At 48.1% G+C, this 23673-nt stretch overlaps 1 protein-coding gene across 1 annotated transcript in view; it reads left to right on the top strand.

Moving 5' to 3' along the window:
- Positions 1-5: 5 nt before the first annotated feature.
- Positions 6-23673, top strand: part of SCP2 (sterol carrier protein 2) — a 30716-nt gene continuing 7048 nt past the window's right edge. Inside the window, exons 1-12 of the mRNA XM_068140614.1 lie at positions 6-206; positions 4636-4690; positions 6659-6730; positions 7245-7376; positions 9159-9223; positions 10791-10917; positions 12572-12635; positions 12879-12965; positions 14098-14248; positions 15547-15694; positions 20573-20680; positions 23095-23248. Of these exons, the coding sequence (XP_067996715.1) occupies positions 165-206; positions 4636-4690; positions 6659-6730; positions 7245-7376; positions 9159-9223; positions 10791-10917; positions 12572-12635; positions 12879-12965; positions 14098-14248; positions 15547-15694; positions 20573-20680; positions 23095-23248 (1205 nt within the window). The 5' untranslated portion in view covers positions 6-164. The remainder of the gene's footprint in view (positions 207-4635; positions 4691-6658; positions 6731-7244; positions 7377-9158; positions 9224-10790; positions 10918-12571; positions 12636-12878; positions 12966-14097; positions 14249-15546; positions 15695-20572; positions 20681-23094; positions 23249-23673) is intronic.

Genomic DNA, 23673 nt, shown 5'->3' on the forward strand with positions numbered 1-23673 from the left:
CGCCTTTAAGCAGAGGGGGCGGGAGGGCCGGCCCCGCTCCACCTCCCGCGCCGGCGCCTGGCTCCTCGCTCAGCTGCCGCTCGCAGGGGGTCTCGGCGGCGCCTCGGCCGGAGGGAAACAGCAGCAGCAGGAGTGGTGCGCAGGCGCCCGTCACCGCCGCCGTCATGCAGCGCCGGGTGTTCGTGGTGGGCGTTGGTATGACAAAGGTACGCAGCTGGTCGCCTCCCCGGCACCGTCTGCGCGCTAGGGCCGTGCGGGAGGGCAGAGCGAGCCGTGGCGCCTCTCCGGTGTGGCAGGGCGGCCCGAGCGCCTCTCGGCTCTGAGGCGTTTGCCCTTCGGACGGCCGCTGCCGGGGTCGCTGCCCGCGGCCGAGGGGTGCCGGTGACGGCGCTGCGGGGGCCGTGCGCTGTCTCCCCTGGCGCCAGGTCCCTCACGGAGTCCCCTCGCAGAGGAGCGCTGCGCCCCGCCAGCCGGGCCTGCGGCTCCGCGCAAAGTTCATTTGCGGTCGGTGTGTCCCGCTAGCCCGGTTAGACCTTTGGAGGAGGTCGATACAGTGGGCTGGCAGCGGCCGGTGTCCCTCTTGTGTCGCTGCAGCCTGGGGCCGGGGCTCCGGTGGGCAGAGCAGGTGCCCTGGGAATGTTCTCCCGACGTGTTCCTGCACCCGGTCCCTCCTGTGCCAGCACAGGGCTCACGTGTGGCATGTTTCCAAAGAACAAAAGCTAAAGGAACCTTTTTTCCCTTCAGTGGTTGAAGCTTAAGAGGATATTTGCCAGAGTAGTTAGAACTGCCCATCGCTGTGTTTAATTTTTTGTAGCTGCATGGGTGTTTCCACCCCGTGTGATTGGACGGGGCAAACGAAAGAAAAGGTGAAGACTTAATTCTGTTAGGTTTGTTTGTTAGACTGCATCACTGATGAGGGAGCTGGGGGGAAACTCGAGGAGAGGCTGAGGGAGCTGGGGGTGTTCAGCCTGGAGAAGAGAAGACTCAGGGGGACCTTGTCACTCTCTACAACTACCTAAAAGGAGGTTGCAATCTGGTCAGGCGGGGGTCAGGCTCTTCTCCAAGGCTACTTGTGACAGGACAAGAGGGCATGGCCTGAACCTGTGATAGGGGAGGTTTGGGTTGGATATTAGGAAGCACTTCCTGACAGAAAGGCTGGTTAGGCACTGGGATGGACTGCCCAGGGAGGTGGTGGAGTGGCCATCCCTGGAGGTCTTTAAGAAAAGCTTGGATGTGGCACCTGGTGGCCTGGTTTAGCTGCTGTGGTGGTGTTTGGTCCTAGGCTGGACTTGATCTCAGCGGTCTTTTCCAGCCTCAATGATTCTGTAGTTTGGGAAGCTATTTGGCATCACCTTAAATTCACATGTGAAGTGCCCAAGGAAGGCACAGTGACATGGCACAGACAGCTAACTCTCATCAGGCCTTGTACTATACCTGAAGCATTTCATTTTGTGAGAAAGACATTGGGTTGCTGGAGCATGGGGCAGCAAAGGTGGTGAAGGGTCTGGAGAAAGAGTCTTACTAGGAGTGACTGAGGGTGCTGGGGATTTTTAGTGTGGAGAAGAAGATGTTTAGGGGAGACCTCATTGTTCTCTACAACTCCCTGAAGGGAGGTTGGAGCGAGACTGGTGTTAGTCTCCTCCCAAGCAAGTAGAGACAGGACCAGAGGAAATGGCCTCAGATTGCACCAGAGGAGGTTTAAGGTTGGATATGAGGAAACATTTCTTTACTGGAGGTCTGGCCAAATATTAGAACAGGCTGCCCAGGGAAGTGGTGGAGTTACTGTCCCTGAAGATGTCCAAAAAGTGTGTAGGTGTGGTACTTTGGGACATGGTGTAATGGGTGTGGTGACGTTGGGCTGACAGTTGGACTTGATGAGGTCTTTTCCTACCTTAATGATTCAATGGTTAGGAGTTCTTTAGGATTTTATCCTTTCTCCTTTTTTAATCATAATGATGTAATATCTGCTAAAAATTGTTACAGCTTCTCCAAACAACATGCCACCTTTCCTGTATGTGCCACTGTCAGTTCCATAGACCATGCCTTCCCTTTTTAGAAGGGGATCATCTCAGTGTGGTCTGGGAAACTGTCAGTGCACTTTACCCCCCTTTGATGGCCCAGGTAAATGCCAGTCACTCTGACTGACTTGTACAAGTCATCAGCTCACTGATTTTTCCAAAGGACCTTCACTCTGAAGGGTGTCTGTCTGAATTCAGGCCCTACAGAAAGTCCAGCCAAGTGTTGCAAAAGACTGGGGGTTAGTGGAGGTAAGCATGATGAGTTAGCAAATTTAACTGTGCTCTACTAACAGTGAACATCAAGTGACTCGTAGAACCCAAAGTGGTTACTACAGGGGTTTTTTAGTTTTCAGTAGTGGTGTGGGTTTAAGACTGGCTGGCTTAACTGTAGAGAAAAGTCCTCCAGAAGGACCAGATAGTCCAGGAGGTGGACTGGAAACTCTCATCTATGTTATTTCATTCCCATCATGCTGCATCTTCCCTATCTGAAGGGGTTTCACAGTTCTGCCCTTTTTCTCCCTGCTCCCAGTGCAGACCCTTATCTCTTGTCATGCAGTAGAGGTTTTTGGCCTTGAGCAGCCTTGGCAAAGCTAATTTTTAGCTGTGCCATTTTGAGCCTAGTGTGTGTGTGGGAAAGCAGAGAGGGATGAGGGTGGGCATTGAGGTTTGTTTTTTTGGGTGTGGTTGGGGTGAAGGTTTTGGACAAGGTTGTTGGCCAAGTGAGGTTTTGGTAAGCTCAGGTTGGAGAACTGGGCTGAGGTTGGTTATGAATTTGTGTGTTTTGTGCTGTTGTATATAGTTTTGAATGGTATTTCCATTTAACTTTCCAGTTCTGTGTGTGGGGCGTTTTTATTTTACTCCTTTGGGGAGAGGTGAAAGAGTTTTCTGTCTCCTCAGCCCGTGGCAAGTAGTGACACTTTTTATTCATGGTGTGAAAAATGCAAGCCACGTGTTAGTTGCTGGTGGACTCTGAGGCCTATTAGAAGGAACATGGAAATACCACCTCCAGCCTACCTCTACCACCTCTAGGTGAGGGGTAGAGCACTTTGTTACAAAGTGTAATCAGGCTTTTGTAGGGAGGCGTGTGCAGAATTTAGTTCTGTACAAAGTTCAAGTGGCTTTTTGTTGGAGGAGTAGAACAGAATGAAGTGGAGGGGCAGTATTGATCAAAGCCCTGGTGAAATGCAATGAATCTGTACAATACACATATATTTACAAACAACAGACACCCCTCTGGACACAGCCAGGGGGCTGCCAACAGCCTCTTTCTCCCCTCATCCCCCAGAGAAGCGAAAGAGGAGAAAAGGTGAAAACATCATAGTATCATAGTATCATTCAGGGTTGGAAGGGACCACAAGGATCATCTAGTTCCAACCCCCCTGCCATGGGCAGGGACACCCCACACTAGATCAGGCTGCCCAGAGCCTCATCCAGCCTGGTCTTAAACACCCCCAGGGACGGGGCCTCGACCACCTCCCTGGACAACCCATTCCAGGGCTTCACCACTCTCATGGTGAAGAACCTCCTCCTCACATCCAGCCTGAATCTCCCCACCTCCAGCTTCATTCCATTCCCCCTAGTCCTATCACTTCCTGAGAAGTCCTTCCCCAGCCTTTCTGTAGGCCCCCTTCAGATACTGGAAGGCCACAATGAGGTCACCTCGGAGCCTTCTCTTCTGCAGACTGAACAGCCCCAACTCCTTCAGTCTGTCCTTGTAGGAGAGGTGCTCCAGCCCTCTGATCATCCTCGTGGCCCTTCTCTGGACACGTTCCAGCACCTCCACATCCCTCTTGTAATAGGGGCCAGAACTGGACACAGTACTCCAGGTGGGGTCTCACCAGGGCCAAGCAGAGGGGGAGGATCACCTCCCTCGACCTGCTGGCCACACTTTTCCTGATGCAGTCCAGGACCTGATTGGCTTTGCAGGCTGCAAGTGCACACTGAGAGCTCATGTTGAGCTTCTTGTCCACTAGCACCCCCAAGTCTCTCTCCTCAGGGCCACTTTCCAGCAAGTTACTGCCCAGCCTGTATTTGTGCCTGGGATTGCCTCGACCCAGATGCAGGAAAGCAGTTAGCATAGCTTGCCACTTAGCCACAAGAGGGAATGCAGCCAAGGTCAGCAAAGCCAAGCAAAGACACCACCTAGTAGCAGCTAGAAGTGAAAGACTGACAGAGCAGTTTATGCAACTAACTTTTATCCTAGTTAGCAAGCCAATGGAATTATTTAGAGCTTATCATTGTTTTTATTTGACATCCAATGGTCATTTATTTACCTTTCTACCTTTTCCTCTGGAATCTTTAGGCATCAGCCTGTAATGGTGACACCATCTCCATGCAAGTCCTGCATTATCTTTAAGACTCAGCAGAGGTGGTCCTCAGCTTCCATAAGCCTGCACTGTTTTCTGGTCTTAGCCATCACAGGGCCTAGCAGTGGCATGTGGGAACTGTGCAGATTTTGTGCATGCACTTGTGGCTCAATTCAAAGTGTTTGCATTGTTTGAAACGGATTGTTCACAAACCTGTTTCTAAGCTAAATATAAAGCTTTTAAATGTAGCAATCTGAGCAAAAGCTGTGCTGAATCTCATCAGGATTTGTCCTTCTGTTTGTTTTTGGCAGTTTACAAAGCCACAGGAGAATGGTGTTGACTATCCTGAGATGGCTAAGGAGGCAGGTAATGTAATAATGAAGCATTCAGTTTGACTGCTGACACTTCAGATCTTACAGGTAATCTCTGTATTAAACCCCCAAAGGAACACCTGCTGTCCCTTCACAGCTATAGTGAGAGGATTGACAGTACCCTCAGCAAGTTCCTGATGATACAAAACTGGGGTGGGTGGCTGACACCCCTCAGGCTGTGCTGCCATCCAAGGAGGTCTGGACAGGCTGAGAGCTGGGTGCAGGCAAACCTCATGAAGTTCAGTAAAGACAAATGCAGGGTCCTGCATCTGGGGAGGAATAACAACAGGCACCAGGACGCGTTATGGGCTGCCCTGCTGGAGAGCAGCTCCATGGAGAAAGGCCTTGGAGTGCTGGTGTTCTGCATGGGACAGCAATGTGCCCTTGTGGCCAAGAGATCCAATGGCATCCTGGGGATGCATCAAGAAAAGTGTGTCCAACAGGTGTGGGGAGGTTCTCCTGCCCCTATTCTCTGTCCTGGTGAGACCACAGCTGGAGTATCGTGTCCAGTTTTGGGCTCCCCAGTTCAAGAGAGACAGAGACCTGCTGGGGAGAGTCCAAGGGAGAACCATGAGGATGATTAGGGGACTTGAGCATCTCCCCTGTGAAGAGACAAAGCCCTGGGGCTGTTTAGTCTGGAGAAGAGAAGACTGAGAGGGGATCTGATCAATGTCTATAAATGTTTGAGGGGTGGGTGTCAAGTGGAGGGGGCCAAGCTCTTTTGGGTGTTGCACAATAATAAGACAAGGAACAAGAGGTACAAGCTTGAACATAGAAGATTTCACCTCATACATTTGAGGGCTGAGGGAGGGGACAGCCTCTATTCAGTTGCACCCTGTGATAGGACAAGGGGCAATGGACATAAACTACAGCACAGGAGGTTCCACCTCAACGTGAGGAGAAACTTCTTTGCGGTGAGTGTGATGAAGTGCTGGAGCAGGCTGCCCAGGGGGTTGTGGAGTCTCCTTCTCTGGGGACTTTCAAGCCCTGTCTGGATGCATTCCTGTGTGGACTACCTTGGGTGATCCTGCTTTTGGCAGGGGCGTTGGACTGGATCTCTGGAGGTCCCTTCCAACCTCTAATCTTCTGTGATTCTGTGATAGTAAACAACTGATACGAAAGAACACTTTTGCAAAATCCATAACTGATCTGTTCAACTTGCTGTCTTCCAGTACTGAAATCAGAGGGGCAACATAAAATGGTATAGGACACTTAAATAATGTCACACCTCCCTGTATTAGCCAAATATACCTTCACTGGGACAAGGGGGAATGGAATGAAGCTGGAGGTGGGGAGATTCAGGCTGGATGTGAGGAGGAAGTTCACCATGAGAGTGGTGAAGCCCTGGAATGGGTTGTCCAGGGAGGTGGTTGAGACCCTGTCCCTGGAAGTGTTTAAGACCAGGCTGGATGAGGCTCTGGCCAGCCTGATCTAGTGTGGAGTGTCCCTGCCCATGGCAGGGGGTTTGGAACTGGATGATCCTTGTGGTCCCTTCCAGCTCTGACTGATACTATACTATGATAAGCAGCCTCTGGGCATAAGCATAGGGCTGACTGCAAGAAACATTATGGTAAAGGAGCTTGGTCAGAAGTCAAAATGCTGCAGAATTATCCTTGTGAGAAGTAAGATGCAAAACTGTATTAACCCTTTGCATCCTATCAGATGGAATTTTTGCAGCTCTCTTCTGAGTGCACAAATCATCCAAATTCCTCTGGGTTTGCTCCTCATGCTTGTGAGTCTTCTCTGGAGACTTTCAAGCCCTGTCTGGATGTGTTGCTGTGCAACCTGCGCTAGATTCTATGCTCCTGCTCTGGCAGGGATGTTGGGCTGGAAAATCTCCAGAGGTCCCTTCCAACCCCTAACATCCTGTGACCCTGTGAGAGCTGCTGCTTGCCTTTTAAAAGTTTTATTTCTTTTTCCAACATTGAAACTCTCTGTGACTTCTGAATTATGTTTCTTTCAGGCCAGAATGCTTTAGCTGATGCTGGGATTCCTTATTCAGAGGTGAAGCAGGCGTGTGTGGGTTATGTTTATGGTAAGTAATGTCATTGGGTTGGGATGTGACATCTGTGACACGTGCAGGCATCTTTGTGGATGAAGTTCATCCACCTCTGTGTGGATAAGAGCCTGAGGGACTCCCTCAGTATCAGGAGATAATATTTAATTGTGTCAGTGTGTAGAACTGTCTCTGAAAAAATAGTAGTATTAATGACCAGCTCGCTCTCTCTTCATTTGTGGAGCTTCCAGTTCTAGTCACAGGTATGGAAAGACTTCCACAGAATTGTCTTGCAGATGTCTTGTATCCAAGTAGCTCTTTCAGCAAGATCAGGTGGTGCACACTTTCCTGTGGTGCAAAATAAGTGTATTAAAATGTTTTAAAAATCCACTTGTTTTCATCTTGTTTCTAAGGCTCTTGTAGTGTGGATGCTTGAGGGACATACTGAAGATGCCAGTGCAAAAGTTGAAGTGGTGGCATTGCTTATAGCTGGTGGGGTTTCTTTTGCTGGTGGAGTTAGAGTGTGTGCCTCATTTCTGTGGTGTGTTTCAAGGTGACTCAACCTGTGGACAACGAGCCATCTACCATGGCTTGGGTTTGACTGGCATTCCCATCATCAACGTTAACAACAACTGTTCTACTGGCTCAACTGCTTTGTTCATGGCCAAACAGCTAGTAGAAGGAGGTGAGCTGTCCTGCTCTGGGGCTGGGGAATAGGAATTATCTGTTTCTATAAACAGATCTTGAATGAAGAATGGAACTAATGAACACCTGAGTGCTCTGACTTGTAAATGTTCTATCACTGCAGGCAAGTTGTGGTTTCTGCTTCCCTCAGCTGACAAGGCTGGTCAGTTGTACATACAAGTAGAAAACCAAGCACCAAAGGGCAGGACTCACTATGAAGTAGAGCTTTATTCTGCAGCTAAGTGTCTAGGTGTAGTGGTTTGAGCCTTAACTGGGAGTTAAGAGCTCAGATGGGGGCAAGGCTGAGAATCTCTCCCCTGCTCCCCCCTCCTCCCTCCCAACAGAGAGGGAAAAGAAAGGAAAGGGAAGGAGCAAATCCACCAAGCAATAATTTGGAGTTGGCCTGGAAGCAGAGAGGTAAAGAGTTTTCTTTAAAATATATATATATATATAACAATAACAGGTAAGGTTCACAAGGGCAAGGAACAAGGATGGATGGGGGGGGGGGAAAACCAAGAATACAAAACCAGTCTCTCTTTGAAGAGGCACGGAGGCAGCAGGGAGAAGGATCAGGCCCTACCACATGGCAGAAAGCAGAAAGGCAGCTGCAGTAGTTCTCATCCAGGAGAGGCAGGAGCCAAAAGGAGACCTAATGACTGCAGTGTCCTGCTTTTTATACCCTAGCTGGGCAGGGAGGGGGGAGTGGAACAGACTCAGTTTCCCAGGGGGGAAAACACCCTGCAGGGAGGACAAAGCACCCACAAGCCCTCCACCAGTTTTGTTTCTTTTCAGAATGGGTGTTAACCCACCACACTAGGGCCTAGGCTGCAGTGCCACGATGTTCATCGATATAAACATCCATTCCTGTGTTATAAGCTCTGTGAACAAGTAGTGAGCTGGTTAAGCTTTTACTGAAAAGGTTGTTTGGAGTAGTGCAGAACAAATTCCATTACAGTAGTGCAAGACACCAGAGTGCAGGACAAGGAGGAGAGAAGAATCTGCTAAAAAGCCTGGCTTAGACTGGATATTAGGAACAGTGTCTTTACTATGAAGGTGGTGGAACACTGGAACAGCTTGCCCAGGGAGGTGATTGAGGCCCCATCCCTGGAGATACTGAAGGCGAGCCTCAATGAGGCCCTGGGCAGCCTGATCTAGTTGTGAATGTCCCTGTTGACTGCAGGGAGGTCAGACAGGATGACCTTTCAAGGTCCTTTCCAACCTGGGCAATTCTATTATTCTGTTTAACTCATTTTCAGATGAGAGGGGAGACAGCAATGCTTTGTGACAGACTATGCTTTGAACTGCCAGATGAGTGTTTTCTCCTGTTCCTGCAGTTCCTTTGTGGACTTTGATCCTTTCTTTCACTTAAATGCAGATGTGTCTGTAATGAAAGCTATAGTGAGGTTCTGTGTGGTGATTCTAAGAGACATGAGTGCTGGGTCATCTAAGATAATTGCTGTCAAACAGTTTAAAAGTAAACCCAAACCCTGCAGTGGTCTCTCACTCTTCAGTATCAATATGTTTGTATCAGTGCCATTCCCACCCCAATTTCACACCCATGAAGAAAAAAGGGGGAGCAGCTGGTAGCTGTTTATGTATATTTCTTGTAGGTGAATAATTGTTAGTACATAGAATTGTCAGGGTTGGAAGGGACCTCAAGGATCATCCAGTTCCAACCGCCCTGCCATGGGCAGGGACACCTCATACTAGATGAGGTTGCTCAGAGCCAGGTGTGATTTGTAATTGCATTGTGTTTTTAAACAGCCACAAATGTTGTTTTCAGGTTTGGCTGATTGTGTCCTGGCACTTGGCTTTGAGAGGATGGCAAGAGGATCCCTGTCTTCAGCTGTAAGTGAAACACTTCAGATGTTTCATTCCTAGATGAAATGCGTTCCTTGGGCTCTGGGGCAAGTTCTCCTAAACACCAGCTGCTTTAAGGCCTTGCTGTAGGTGATTACAAAAGATCCATGGAAACTCTGAGTTTTCTGATTGCAGCCATGGTGCACACATTTTGTATGGAGTATTTCAGCAACAATTTTCTGTGGTATGTTGTGGTGTTGGTGTTTTGCCAGGAGTGTGTTAATGGCAGGGTTAAGAAGGAATAGTGAAAAGCAGAGAGGGTGTTGAAACCCTGAGCACTTGAAGTGTCTTTCTCAAAATGGCTCAGCAAACCAAAGAGTTCAGGGTCTGCAGCCTTTTGGCTTGATGCTTACCCAGGTGACCAGTTAACCTGCTTTCCCAAAACCTGAGGCCTTCAATAAACCTTTCCTTCTTGGCCCTTCTTTGTTTTCACTGGAGAAGTGTAGGGGATTTGTTTGTATTCTGTGTTGTGGCAAAGCAATAGTAGAGCCCATATAGCACTCAACTCCTCAACTGCCAAACTTGCTAATGCATGCAGAGGTTTGGGTAAAAACATTGAGACTCACTTCAACCCATTGTTAAGAGTTTTCTTTGACATGCTTAATGATATTTTGTGTGTCCAGCAGATCCAAGGAGGTTCTCCTCTCCCTCTCTTCTGCCCTAGTGAGGCCCCACCTAGAATATTGCATCCAGTTCTGGGCTCCCCAGTTCAGGAGGGACAAGGATAGACTTGAGAGAGTCCAGCAGGGGGCTACAAGGATGATGAAGGGAGTGGAGCACTGCTTGATGAGGAAAGGCAGAGAGACTTGGAGCTGCTTCATCTAGAGGGAAGACTGAGAGGGAATCTGATCAAGGTCTATAAATACCTGAGGGCTAGGGTCAAGAAGGAAGGGGACAGACTCTGTTCACTTGTGCCCTGTGATAGAACAAGGGGCAATAGATGGAAACTACAGCACAGGAGGTTCCAACTCAACATGAGGAGGAGTTTCTTCACTGTGAGAGTCATAGAGCACTGGAACAGGCTGCCTGGAGAAGTTGAGGAGCCTCTTTCTCTGGAGCCTTTCAAACCCTGTCTGGATGCATTCATTCCTGTGTGACCTGTGCTAGATTCTATGGTCCTGCTCTGGCAGGGGGCCTGGACTTGGAGATCTGTGAGGTCCCTTCCAACTCCTAACATCCTGTGATCCTGTGAAAACATGAATGCCTTAGTAATTTCATAATGTGGAACTATATCAGCCACAGGAGTTTAAGATGAGGGCAAAAATACTTGATGTCCTCAATGGAAAAACTGACTGTAACAGAAATCACACAAGAGTGACCCTTGCCTTGAATCACTGCAGTGATCATAATGTTAAGCATTTCCTGCTTATTTGCTCTTTCTTATAGTTGGAAAATGATGAATGCTTCAAAACACATCACAGGAGTGCCACACACTGTCCAGTGGAACTGTTAAAATACCAGGAGAAAATTGGGTTTGCTTGAAATCCATAGGGCATTTGTGGTGGTGGTGTTAAGAAAAGGAGATGACTTGCTTGATAAATACTTCTCTTCTTAGTTTTCAGACAGAACTAACCCAATAGACAAACATATGGAAATTATGATCAACAAATATGGCTTAGCAAGTGCTCCAGTCGCACCTCAGATGTTTGCCAGCGCTGGGAAAGAATATATGGAGAAATATGGTATGTTAGAGTGCAGCTTTTCCCTACCCTCTCTTAATGAACTGATTGAAAAAACACAAATTAGGCTTTCATTTCTAAAACATGGCAGCACTCAGTGGCCTTCCTTTTTACCCAAGTACTGCAAGGGAATTGCCCCAAGGCTGGCCTGTTGAGCATCATAGAATTGTTAAGGTTGGAAGGGACCCCAAGGGTCACTTAGTTCCAAGCCCCCTGCCATGGGCCCGGACACCTCACACTACATCAGGTTGCTCAGAGCCACATCCAGCCTGGCCTTAAAAGCCTCCAGGATGAGGCCTCTACCACCTCCTTGGGCAACCTCTTCTAGTGTCTCACCACCCTCATGGTGAAGAACTTCTTCCTAACATCCAGTCTGAATCTACCCATTTCTAGTGTTTTTCCATTCACCCTCAGTCCTATCAACTCCCTGACACCCTGCAAAGTCCCTCCCCAGCTTTCTTGTAGCTCCCTTCAGATATTGGAAGGCCACAATAAGGTCTCCTTGAAGTCTTCTCTTCTCCAGACTGAACAACCCCAACTCTCTGTCTGCCCTCATAGCAGAGGAGCTCCAGCCCTCTGATCATCCTTGTGACCCTTCTCTGGACATAATCTAGCACCTCCAGATCCTTCCTGTACTAGCGGCTCCAGAACTGGACACAGTGCTCCAGGTGGGATCTCACCAGAGGGATGTAGAAGGAGAGGATTGACTCCCTTGACCTTCTGGCTATGCTTTTCTTGATGCAGCCCAGGATGTGATTTGTTTTCTGGACTGCAAGTGCACACTGCTGGCTCATGTTGAGCTTCTCATCCTCCAGCACCCCCAAGTCCTTTTCTTCAGGGCTGCTCTCAAGCCAGTCCCTGTCCAGCCTGTATTGGTGCTTGGGATTGCCCCGAGCCAAGTATCTTTCATTGCACTTAGCTTTGGGCTAGTATATGGAAGAAACCTTAGACTTAGGCTCCCCATATTTCACTGCAGCTGTTTTGCACTGATGGAAAAATGTGCATTCAGGTTTCAGCAATATAATAATCCCCCTAGTGAAATGCATTGGTTTCCTGTATTTTTGGTGTTGGTAAGTGTTAAATACCCAGCTGCAATTCTCTGTTAGCTAAAACTCAGCTATGTTTAGTAGTCTTTAATTATTAGCAGATAGAATTAGGTTCAATTATGAATATCAGTATCAGATCTTCAAGTTTAACAATGATTATTCCTGAATTAAAGAATTGTTGCCCTAGTTTACACCCTAAGCACCCCTACAAAATGTGAAAGTTTGTACAATTGAAATTAGGAAACGTTTCCTAACTACTTAGGAAACTAAAACTATCCTTATTCAATGTGTCTTTTTCAGGCCTGTAGATTGTTGTAACAATTGTTGTCCCCTCCCTGGAGGTGTTCAGGGCCAGGTTGGATGAGGCCTTGAGCAACCTGGTCTAGTGGAAGCCGTCCATGCCCATGGCAGGGGGGTTGGAACTAGATGGTCTTTAAGGTCCCTTCTAACCCAAACCATTCTATGATTAAATTGAAGCTGAGCTCTAAGAAGAGCCCTAATAACAGTGAGCCTCTTGTAGAGATGCTTCCAAAGATCAAATTCTTATGACATAGTGCTGTTTGGGTAAAGAGTGTATTTCAACACAGCTTTTTTTTCCTTCCCTTTTCAAGGAACAAACCCAGAATACTTTGCAAAGATAGCATGGAAGAATCACAGCCACTCCACCAACAACCCGTGAGTAATCTGCTCTGCCTCTGTGCTGATTGTAACTTCCTGTTAAACTGGTGCAAAGCTGAGTATGAGTTTTACAAAGGCTTTGCAGAATATGGGTGGAGGATCATACCCACCATAAATTCTGTATCCAGTGCCTTGTACTTTGTGAAAACAGCTCTGTAGCTGCCTAGCAGTGTGATTCTACTAGCATGCCTGCTGCTAGGGGCTGTGTAGAGCTAAGGTACAGCTGTGTGTTCTCCTTAGGTATTCCCAGTTCCAGAAGGAGTACTCCTTGGATGAAGTTCAGCAGTCCCGCAAGGTTTTTGATTTCTTGACTGTCCTACAGTGCTGGTAAGGAGAGGGCTTGCTATTGTGAAATGAATCCTAGTGATAAGGCCAGTGTGGTAGGGCAGCTGTTTAAATAAAACTCTGTGCAAATTAAAATTCACACACAAGCAAGGGAGGTTCTCTTCCTCCTCTTCTCTGCCCTAGTGAGGCCCCACCTAGAATGTTGCATCCAGTTCTGGGCTCCCCAGTTCAGGAGGGGCAGGGATCTACTTGAGAGAGCCCAACAGAGGGCTACAAGGATGATGAAGGGATTGGAGCACTGCTTGATGAGGAAAGGTTGAGTGACCTGGGGCTCTTTAGGCTGGAGATAAGACTGAGAGGGGATCTAATAAATGTCTATAAATATCTGAGGAGTGGATGTTAGGAAGGCAGGGACAGCCTCTGCTCACTTGTGCCCTGTGATAGGGCAGAGGATATAAACTCCAGCACAGGAGGTTCCAACTCAACATGAGAAGGAACTTCTTCACTTGAGAGTCAGAAAGCACTGGAACAGGCTGCCCAGAGAGGTTGTAGAGTCTCCTTCTCTGGAGACTTTCAAGCCCTGTCTGGATGCATTCCTGTGTGACCTGTGCTAGATTCTGTGGCCCTGCTCTGGCAGGGGGTGTTGGACTTGATGATCTCCAGAGGTCTCTTCCAACTTCTAACATCCTGTGATTTTAAGTAGAAGTTTCTAAAAACAAATGTGGGGTCTTTGTCTTGACCAAGCAGTACCTGGGTACTTGTTCACTGTGACACTTTTTGTGCTTTGGGGCTCTTGCTTCTTCCTGAATCCTTTGCAGATGTGCATCCCTTGCTGTCCTGTGTTCTTGAACCTTTCCTGCGCTCCCCTGAAGGCTTCTTGTTGGCACTGTTGATAGCCAACCAGAAGCCTGCATTTCTTTATTTTGTTTCTAAACTGAAAAATGTTAATGGTGCTTTTCTGGTTTGCTGTCATGCTTTGCAAAAGCCTCTTACAAATACTACTGCAAGAGTCCAGTAGACGCCGATGGGATTTGTGGTTTCATTGGCATCAGCCAAATAAAGTGGTTTTTCATTTGTCCTTTTTGGGGCTTTTTACTACATAATGGAAGAGAATTTTCTGAGGATTGCCATGACTGACTTAGAATGATGCCATTATGATTTTTCTCTCCATCAGTCCCACATCCAATGGTGCTGCAGCTGCAATTTTGGCTAACGAGGAGTTTGTGAGAAGGTATGGGCTGCAACCAAAAGCTGTGGAAATTCTGGCCCAGGTGATGGCTACTGATTACCCAAGCACATTTGAAGAGAACAGTTGTATGAAGATGGTGGGTTCACAGTTCTCTGTTCCCTGCTACCCCTCAGGGTTTGCTTGTTTTAATACCTGTAAGGCCTAATGATGCTGTAGGCATTTGTGTCAGTAAGCAAATGAAGTGTGCTTTATGGTGAGTGTAAAAGTGTCCTAATTTGGGCAGGTGCAGGAGGCAAAGAGTGTGGTTGTGGAATAACAACCTGGGCTGCATCAAGAGAAGCATAGCCAGCAGGTTGAGGGAGGTGATTCTCCCCCTCTACTGTGCTCTGGTGAGACCTCACCTGGAGTACTGTGTCCAGTTCTGGAGCCCCTATTACAGGAAGGATCTGCATGTGTTGGAATGTATCTGGAGAAGGGCCACAAAGATGATCAGAGGGCTGGAGCTGCTCTGCTGTGAGGACAGACTGAGGGAGTTGGGGCTGATCAGTCTGGAGAAAAGAAGGCTCCTAGGAGACCTAATTGTGGCCTTCCAGTATCTTAAGGGGGCCTACAAGAAGGCTGGGGTGGGACTTTTTAGGGTGTCAGGTAGTGACAGGACTAGGGGGAATGGATCCATTCTAGAGGAGGGTAGATTCAGATTGGATGTTAGGAAGAGGTTCTTCCCCATGAGGGCGGTGAGAGGCTGGAAAAGGTTGCCCAGGAAGGTGGTGGAAGCCTCATCTCTGGAGGTTAAGGCCAGGCTGGATGTGGCTCTGAGCAACCTGATGTCCCTGCCTGTGGCAGGGGGATTGGAACTAGATGATCTTTGAGGTCCCTTCCAGCTCTAACAGTTCTGATTCTAACAGAATCTATTTGTGTAATACCGAAGCTGAAACAACCTGTTTGGTATAGCCACAATTGATTAGAATGATGGGAAAGTTCTAAACTACAGACTCTAGATCTCACTGCAAATTGATTCAAATAATTATATGTAAGTCAAGCTGTTAGAATACCCAATAGTACCTGCTGCAGTCAAGCTCTGGTCAGCTGGCTCAGCAAAAAGGGAGCACCACAGGCTGAGGGTTTGTTTCAGGGCTGTTGATCTGAGTCATGCAAAGGAGCAATATGACATGTGAGAAAATAGAGGATATTCCCCAGGAAAGCTTCCTTTTGCCAGCAATGAGACTGCAAATGCATTAGGTTCTTTCTATACAGTTTGTACTGTGTGAATGTTAAACTGTGATGTGTAATATTGAAAAAACCCATTGGAATGCCACCTGCCACAGCAGGTTACTGTCACTTCCAGGATATACAGAAGCACAGTGAAGAGTATAGGACTGAAGTTGCTAGCTCTGTTTCTTTACTGATATTTAATGCACAGTTTTTGTCTTGCAGGTTGGCTATGATATGACTAAAAGAGCTGCAGAAAAATGTTTTGAAAAGGCAGGCCTGAAGCCTGCAGATGTTGATGTGATTGAACTTCATGACTGTTTCTCAGTGAATGAGTTCCTTACCTACGAAGCTCTGGGGCTCTGTCCGGAAGGTAACAGAATCCATGCAGATGTTTGGTTTATTAAAATGGAAAGCATTATAAATACAGTTCTGGGCCCCTCAATTTAAGAAGGAGATTGAGATACTTGAACGTGTCCAGAGAAGGGCAACAAAGCTGGTGAGAGGTCTGGAGCACTGCCCTATGAGGAGAGGCTGAGGGAGCTGGGATTGTTTAGTCTGAGGAAGAGGAGGCTCAGGGGAGACCTTATTACTCTCTACAGCTTCCTGAAAGGAGACTGTAGATGGGTGGGGGTTGGTCTCTTCTCCCAGGCAACAGTGACTGAAAAAGAAGACACAGTCTCAGGCTGTGCCAGGGCAAGTTTAGGCTGGAGGTGAGGAGAAAGTTTGTCACAGAGAGTAATTTGCCATTGGAATGTGCTGCCCCGGGAGGTGGTGAAGTCACCATCCCTGGAGTGTTCAAATAAGGATTGGATGTGGCACTTGGAGCCATGGCTTAGTTGTCATGAGGTGTGACGTAGTAGGTTGGACTTGATGATCTCTCAGGTCTTTTGCAACCTGGTTGATTCTACAATTCTATATTTTTACCTGCTCATGTGGTTACATCTTTGAGTTTTCTACTGGGAATATGTATCTTGGATGACCCCTGAGGTCCCTTCCAACCTGGTATTCTGTGAATTCTGTATTTGAAAGTCATTGTAGTAACCTCCTAAGGGGGAAGAATTTGCAAGTTACCACTAGAGTAACACAAGGAGGACCTGCAAACTCTGGCAATGGTTTGACATGTGACTGTGTTGCTGTGCTTTCTGAACAAACACAAGGCAAATTGAAGTGTTGGAAGACTACCTGAAGTCACACAACTAACTTGTGTCCTGAAGGCTCATTGAAGCAAGCAGAGTAAGGAAATAAAGGACTCTTGTGGTCTTTCCTAGTACTATGCCTGTTTTTCAGGGCTATATGCTTACCTACCCCAAGGTTTTCCTCTAGCTTTGTATTTCCTTTGAAGAAGATAAAAATGGAACAAGTATAGAAGGCACTTAGTTGTTTTTTCTTTGTTAACTTGTGTCAAAGATTACTGAAACATCTTTGCCTTTGAAAACAGAGTTGTTGGCAAGTTGTGAACATGCCTCTAAAGTCCATCGAGTAACAATGCACAATCTGTCCAGATTAGTTTCATTTGAGTGGATTTGCACCAAGTTCAATGGCAGTGGAGTTTAGTTCTCTGCAAGTCAAACCACTAAAAGTTCTCTTGAACAGGTTTTTGTTTGATTTAAAAAAAATAGTGTATTAAGCTTCTACTTTAGTGTATGATCTATTTAGCTTCTAGGTGAATTCTTGCTTTGCATTTAATCATCATTTGATGTGATCTTTCTCTCAATTTGTTTTAAGGAATGTTGAGAGGATGATCAGAGGGCTGGAGCTCCTCTCCTACAGAGACAGATTGAGAGAGCTGGGGCTGTTCAGTCTGGAGCAGAGCAGGCTCTGAGGAGACCTTATTGTGGCCTTCCAATATCTAAAAGGGCCTGAAAGTAAACTGTGAGGGACTTCTTAGGGTGTCAGGACTAGAGGGAATGGAGCAAAACTAGAAATGCATAGACTCAGACTGATGTTGGGAAGACATTCTTCACCATGAGGGTGGTGAGACACTGGAACAGGTTGCCCAGGGAGGTGGTGGAAGCCGCATCCCTGGAGGTTTTTAAGGCCAGGCTGGATGTGGCTCTGAACAACCTAGTCTAGTGTGAGGTGTCCCTGCCCATGGCAGCAGGGCTGGAACTGGATGATCCTTGAGGTCCCTTCCAACCCTAACAATTTTAGGATTCTAACTATCCTACTCTATCACTAGATGGTGCATTGGATCAAGTCTAAGCTTTTTGTCTCAAACAGGAGTCCATAGATCTCCAGGAAGGCTTTTCATGTGTTTGTAGATCCTCAAACGTTTGCCTTTGAATGCTTGCTTTTTGCTGCCTATTTTGCTGTGTTTTGTTGGTATCTGCGGTAAAAAATGGTAGATGTTTGTTAGAGGTTTCAATATTTCAGCTTCATTCCCTTAATTGAAAACACAGAAGAATCCTAATTCTACTGAGACTAGTCTTCTTTAATATCTTTGGTGACATGGACAGTGGCATTGAGGCACCCTCAGCAAGTTTGACAGCACCAAGCAGTGTGGTGCAGCAGACAAGCTGGAGGGAAAGGATGCCATGCAGAAGGACCTTGACAGGCTGGAGAGGTGAGCCCATGAATGCCTCATGAGGTTCAACAAGACCAAGTGCAAGGTCCTGCATCCGGGTCGGGGCAATCCCAAGCAGCAATATAGGCTGGACAGGGACTGGCTTGGGAGCAGCCCTGAACAAAAGGACCTGAGGGTACTGGTGGATGAGAAGCTCAACATGAGCCACCAATGTGCATTTGCAGTCCAGAAAGCCAATCAGATCCTGGGCTGCATCAAGAGAAGTGTGGCCAGCAGGGCAAGGGAGGTGATTCTCCCCCTCTACTCTGCTCTGGTGAGACCCCACCTGGAGTACTGTGTCTGTCCATTTCTGAAGCCCCTATTACAGGAGGGATCTGAAGGTGCTGGAGTGTGTCCAGAGCAGAGCCACAAGGATGATCAGAGGGCTGGAGCTCCTCTCCTATGAGGACAGACTGAGGGAGTTGGGGCTGTTCAGTCTGGAGAAGAGAAGGCTCTGAGGAGACCTAATTGTGGCCTTCCAGTATCTGAAGGGGGCTACAAGAAAGCTGGGGAGGGACTTTTTAGGGTGTCAGGGAGTGATAGGACTGGGGGCAATGGAAAAAAAAGTAGAAATGGGTAGATTCAGATGGGGTGTTAGAAGGAAGCTCTTCCTCATGAGGGTAGTGAGGCAGTGGAACAGGCTGCGCAGGGAGGTGGTGGAGGCCCCATCCCTGGAGGTTTTTAAGGCCAGGCTGGATGTAGCTCCAGGCAACCTGCTCTAGTGTGAGGTGTCCCTGCCCATGGCAGGGGGAGTGGAACTGGATGATCCTTGGGGTCCCTTCCAACCCTAACAATTCTATGATTCTATTATTCTTGATTTGAGCAATGTCTTGTGTATGGTAATTGAATGATGCAGTTCTCAGCACCCTACAATCAGTCTGACCTTAATGAAACTTATCATGGAATGGTACTAATTGAACCAGAGTGATTAGTGAGATGGCATAAGCTGCATTGTGGATTTAGATGTGCCACACTAAGCTGCTGTTTTCATTCAATGGCAGAAGGAAGTTACCAATACAGGAGATAGGAACTGGCTGGAGGGCTGAGCCCAGAGAGTGGTGGTGAATGGTGCCACATCCAGCTGGCAGCCAGTCACCAGTGGTGTCCCCCAGGGATCAGTGCTGGGCCCCATCTTCATTGATGATCTGGATGAGGGGATTGAGTCAGTCATCAGCAAATTTGCAGATGACACCAAGTTAGGGGCAGATGTTAGTCAGTTAGAGGGTAGAAAGGCTCTGCAGAGGGACCTCGACCGACTGGACAGATGGGCAGAGTCCAATGGGATGGCATTCAACAAGTCCAAGTGCCGAGTGCTGCACTTTGGCTACGGCAATCCCATGCAGAGCTACAGGCTGGGGTCAGAGTGGCTGGAGAGCTCCCAAACAGAGAGGGACCTGGGGGTGCTGGTTGACAGCCGCCTAAGCAGGAGCCAGCAGTGTGCCCAGGTGGCCAAGAGGGCCAATGGCATCCTGGCCTGCATTAGGAATAGTGTGGCCAGCAGGAGCAGGGAAGTGATTGTGCCCCTGTACTCTGCTTTGGTTAGGCCACACCTTGAGTCCTGTGTCCAGTTCTGGGCCCCTCAGTTTAAGACATCGAAACACTTGAGCGTGTCCAGAGAAGGGCAACAAGGCTGGGGAGAGGCCTTGAGCACAGCCCTATGAGGAGAGGCTGAGGGAGCTGGGATTGTTTAGCCTGGAGAAGAGGAGGCTCAGGGGTGACCTCATTGCCCTCTACAACTACCTGAGAGGTGGTTGTAACCAGGAAGGGGTTGGTCTCTTCTCCCAGGCAACCAGCACCAGAACAAGGGGACACAGTCTCAAGCTGCGCCAGGGGAGGTTTAGGCTTGAGGTGAGGAGAAAGTTCTTCACTGAGAGAGTCATTCGTCATTGGGATGTGGTGGAGTCACCATCCCTGGAGGGTTCAAGAGGAGATTGGATGTGGCACTTGGTGCCATGGTCTATTCATGAGGTCTGTGGTGACAGGTTGGACTTGATGATCCTCGAGGTCTCTTCCAACCTTGGCGATACTGTGTGATACTGATACTGTGAGATGCAGCAGGTGCCAGTGTTAACAACAGAGGCTGAAGAAGCTGGTAAAGAATAAAGGAGTAGGGAACTGGTTAAAAGTGCGAACTGTCAGCTGAAGGCATGGCATTGAGCAGTCTGGAAAGCTAAGCAATGCCAAGCATTAATCAAATGAGTGTGTTTAATTACTATTTTAATGTCTTAATGCAGCCCAGGGTACTGTTGACCTTCTTTGTGGCAAGGGCTTAGATGTTCCACTTGGTGTTTACCACAACTCCATTTCCTAGGGGGTCACAAAATATAACTGACCCCCTTTTAGAAAAAACACAGCTGCCACTGCAGTTTCATTCCTGAAACAATGAACAGCTTTATTGTCCTGATTAGATCATAATCCTGTATATCAACAAAGCAGCACAACAGCAGACTTGAAGAAGCTTTTGTGTCCAACACTAGCTCTTTTACTTCTTTTCTGTGTTCTGCTTTCTCCAGTGGTAGGAGCAAGTCTCAGTACTGTAGCTTGGCTAATTCCAGGCTGCTCTTGATTGAAAAAAAATCTGTGTGCTATTTCCTAGTTTTTGGTTGACATCATTGGTAAGTGACAGTAGAATTGAAAAGTCCCTCGAGAGCTAAAAGGCAGACTTCTGTACATGCTGTTTTATAGGAAGAGCTTGTGACCTGATTGACAGAGGAGACAACACTTATGGAGGAAAGTGGGTCATCAATCCCAGTGGGGGCTTGATTTCCAAGGGACATCCGCTTGGTGCCACAGGTATGCAAACCCATTTCATTTATAGGAATATAGGAAGGATGTGGACCTCATGGGGAGGGTCCAGAGGAGGGCCATGCAAATGATCAGGGGGTTGGAGCACCTCTGCTGCGAGGACAGGCTGAGGGAGCTGGGGGTGTTCAGCCTGGAGAAGAGAAGGCTCTGGGGAGACAGAACAGCAGCCTTCCAGTACCTGAAGGGGACTACAAGAAGGATAGAAAGAGACTGTTTACAAGGGCCTGCAGTGATAGGATGAGGGGCAATGGCTTCAAACTAGAGAAGGGCAGATGTAGATTGGATATCAGGAAGAAGCCCTTTACTATGAGGGTGGTGGAGCACTAAAACAGGTTGCCCAGAGAGGTGGTTGAGGCCCTTTCCCTGGAGATATTCAAGGTAAGACTTTTCAAGGCCCTGGGCATGTCCCTGCTGGCTGGGGAGGTCAGACTGGATCACCTTTGGAGGTTCCTTCTGGCCTGGACCATCCTGTGATTTAGTCATGCTAGCTATGTGTGAGACAGCTCTGCAGCAGGTAGGTGCTTCCTACTTGTGTTTGCCTGTGTGAAACGGGAGGGCTTTGTAGGACTGGAAGGCGGCCTGCAGCTGATTCTCATTTGCAACTAAGGCAAGCATTAGGGCAGGCTGGCCAGATAGGATTGCTCAAACCAAAAGACTTGGAGTGTAAATTGCATCATTAGCACTTATTTAATTTTCTAGTGTTTGTTTTCCTGTTGTTATTAAAAGCAACCTGCCAAACAGCTTGCCTTGTTTTTTAAGTAATTGCTCAATAGCACAACTTCTGAAAGCCTGAATAAGTATTTTCATATGTTGTCATCTTTTTAATATTTTGGAGGTTTTTGCTGCATCTGAATAGCCTGTGTCCTTGTTAACTGCAGAAAAAGGTATTTGTGTTAAGCCTTGGATGTCAAAATATTTATCTGATGTTTAGAGCAGAAGCTGTTAGTCACCGTTTCCCAGCAACACAGGCTTGCCTTTCTTTGTTTTCATTAAACTGCTGCACTTGGTTCCAAATGAGATGGCTCTTGGATAAAATGTGTTTGGGTTTGTGAAGATAATTCACCTTCCTCCTTTGGAAATGAGAAGCTGTCAGAAAAGTGGAGAAGAGGAAATTTAAAGCAAGAAACTAAACTAGCAGCTGTAGCAGCTAGATAATCTGTAGTTACTGTAGGAGGGGAAAATATTAGGACACTTGGGAAGAAAAACATTGCATACTGTGGCCATCTGTAATAAGATTGGAGTATTGTATTGCTAGGTTTGTGTGAAACTTGTGGCAGTTACACAGTGATAAAATGTAAGGGCAATTGCTGGTATTCGTGCCATGGAGTGAGGGGAAGAGTTGTTAATGACACATCTACAGGCTACTCAGCTTAATTTCACTGTTAAAACAGTCTTGAGGGTGACTGTATGCCAGTCAGATGTCATGTGAGTTGTCTTAAATTTCCAAACCATTTCAGGGCAGGTTGTATCATCACACACATTCTCCTGGAGCCTGAGGGAATTTAAATGAAACTAGTTAATTCTCCTCTGTGCCTGGAATTATGGTACTTCACCATGGCTCGCTTAGCTGTGTGAGGCTCAAGGCATAAAATGTACATTCTTCCCCTGCTTTGCCCAAAGGCCCACACTGTTGTCTAAGGGAGAGGAGAGGGTGACAGAAGGATGGAGTTCTGTGGATGATGGGTGGGGGGGGAGGAGAATAAGTGTGTGTGTGTGATGGAACTGGATCATAACTGCAGAACCAGCTGGTTGAGTAGTCAAGAGAGACTGAGGATGAGCCTGAAGGAGGACAGAGGGAGCTGGGGCTCTTCAGCTTGGAGAAGAGAAGACTAAGAGGTGACCTCATTTATGTTTATAAATATATGCAGGGTGAGTGCCAAGAGGGTGGAGCCAGGCTCTGCTCAGTGATGCCCAATGACAGCACAAGAAGCAATGGGTGAAAGTTGAGGCATAGGAAGTTCCATGGAAACATGAGGAAAAATGTTTTCCCTGTGAGGGTGACAGAACAGTGGAACAGGCTGCCCAGGGGGGTTGTGGAGTCTCTCCCTCCAGAGATATTCCAAGACCTGCCTGGCTGTGTTCCTGTGTGATCTGCAATATGTGATGCTGGTCTGGCGGGGGGGTTGGAGTGGATGATCTCTCGAGGTCTCTTCCAACCCCTCACATTCTGTGGCTCTGTGAAATGAGGGGATGTGCTGAAATGATTCACCATCATTTCACGCCTCCCAGGAAGACACGTCCAGGTATCCGAGCAGCCATGAATGAACTGCCTCAGCTCCTCTGGCTTGTATTCACCGCTGCTTTGCTAGGGACGACGGTTTGTGGGACGTACCCTGACTGATGCTATGATCCCTGCCGCCTTTCTTCCTTTGACCGGCTGCGCTCTGTGCTCGATTTTTCAGGCCTGGCGCAGTGCGCCGAGCTCTGCTGGCAGCTGCGCGGCCTGGCCGGGCGGAGGCAGGTCCCCGGGGCAAAGGTCGCGCTGCAGCACAACTTGGGCCTCGGCGGAGCCGTGGTGGTGACCCTCTACGGCATGGGCTTCCCCGGAGCGACCAGGTGAGACAGCCCGCGGCGCTGCGGCCGGCCGCTGCGCTCAGGCCGCCCTGGACGGGCCGCCTCTGCGGCGTGATGCCCCCGGCGAAGGCGGGGGAGGCAGCTGATGAAGGGCTGCCCTCTGCGCCCGGCTGCCCGCGCTGTGTGTACCGAAGCAGCTTACAGAAGAGAGCCCTTTAGGAGTCACCTTTCACACTGTGTCTCTGTAGAGCAGGAAAATGCCCTGCTGAGTGGAAATGCACCTTCAGCGTTGGCGTAAAGGTCCTGACTGTAGCGGCCTTGGAAACCTCCAGTGTGGGTTCAGCGGTCGTGCAAACTGAGCTCGTGTTGTGCTGACTCTGCTCCCCTATCTTCGTGTTTCAAAGTTTATTTAAAATAAAATAAAAAATTTATTCCTTCCCTCTGCAAGGAAGAAACTGCTCTGTAAG

Source organism: Melanerpes formicivorus, unplaced genomic scaffold, assembly GCF_026170545.1.
Source record: "Melanerpes formicivorus ecotype bairdi unplaced genomic scaffold, bMelFor1.0.p_v2 SCAF_7, whole genome shotgun sequence".
Taxonomy (NCBI): Eukaryota; Metazoa; Chordata; class Aves; order Piciformes; family Picidae; genus Melanerpes; species Melanerpes formicivorus.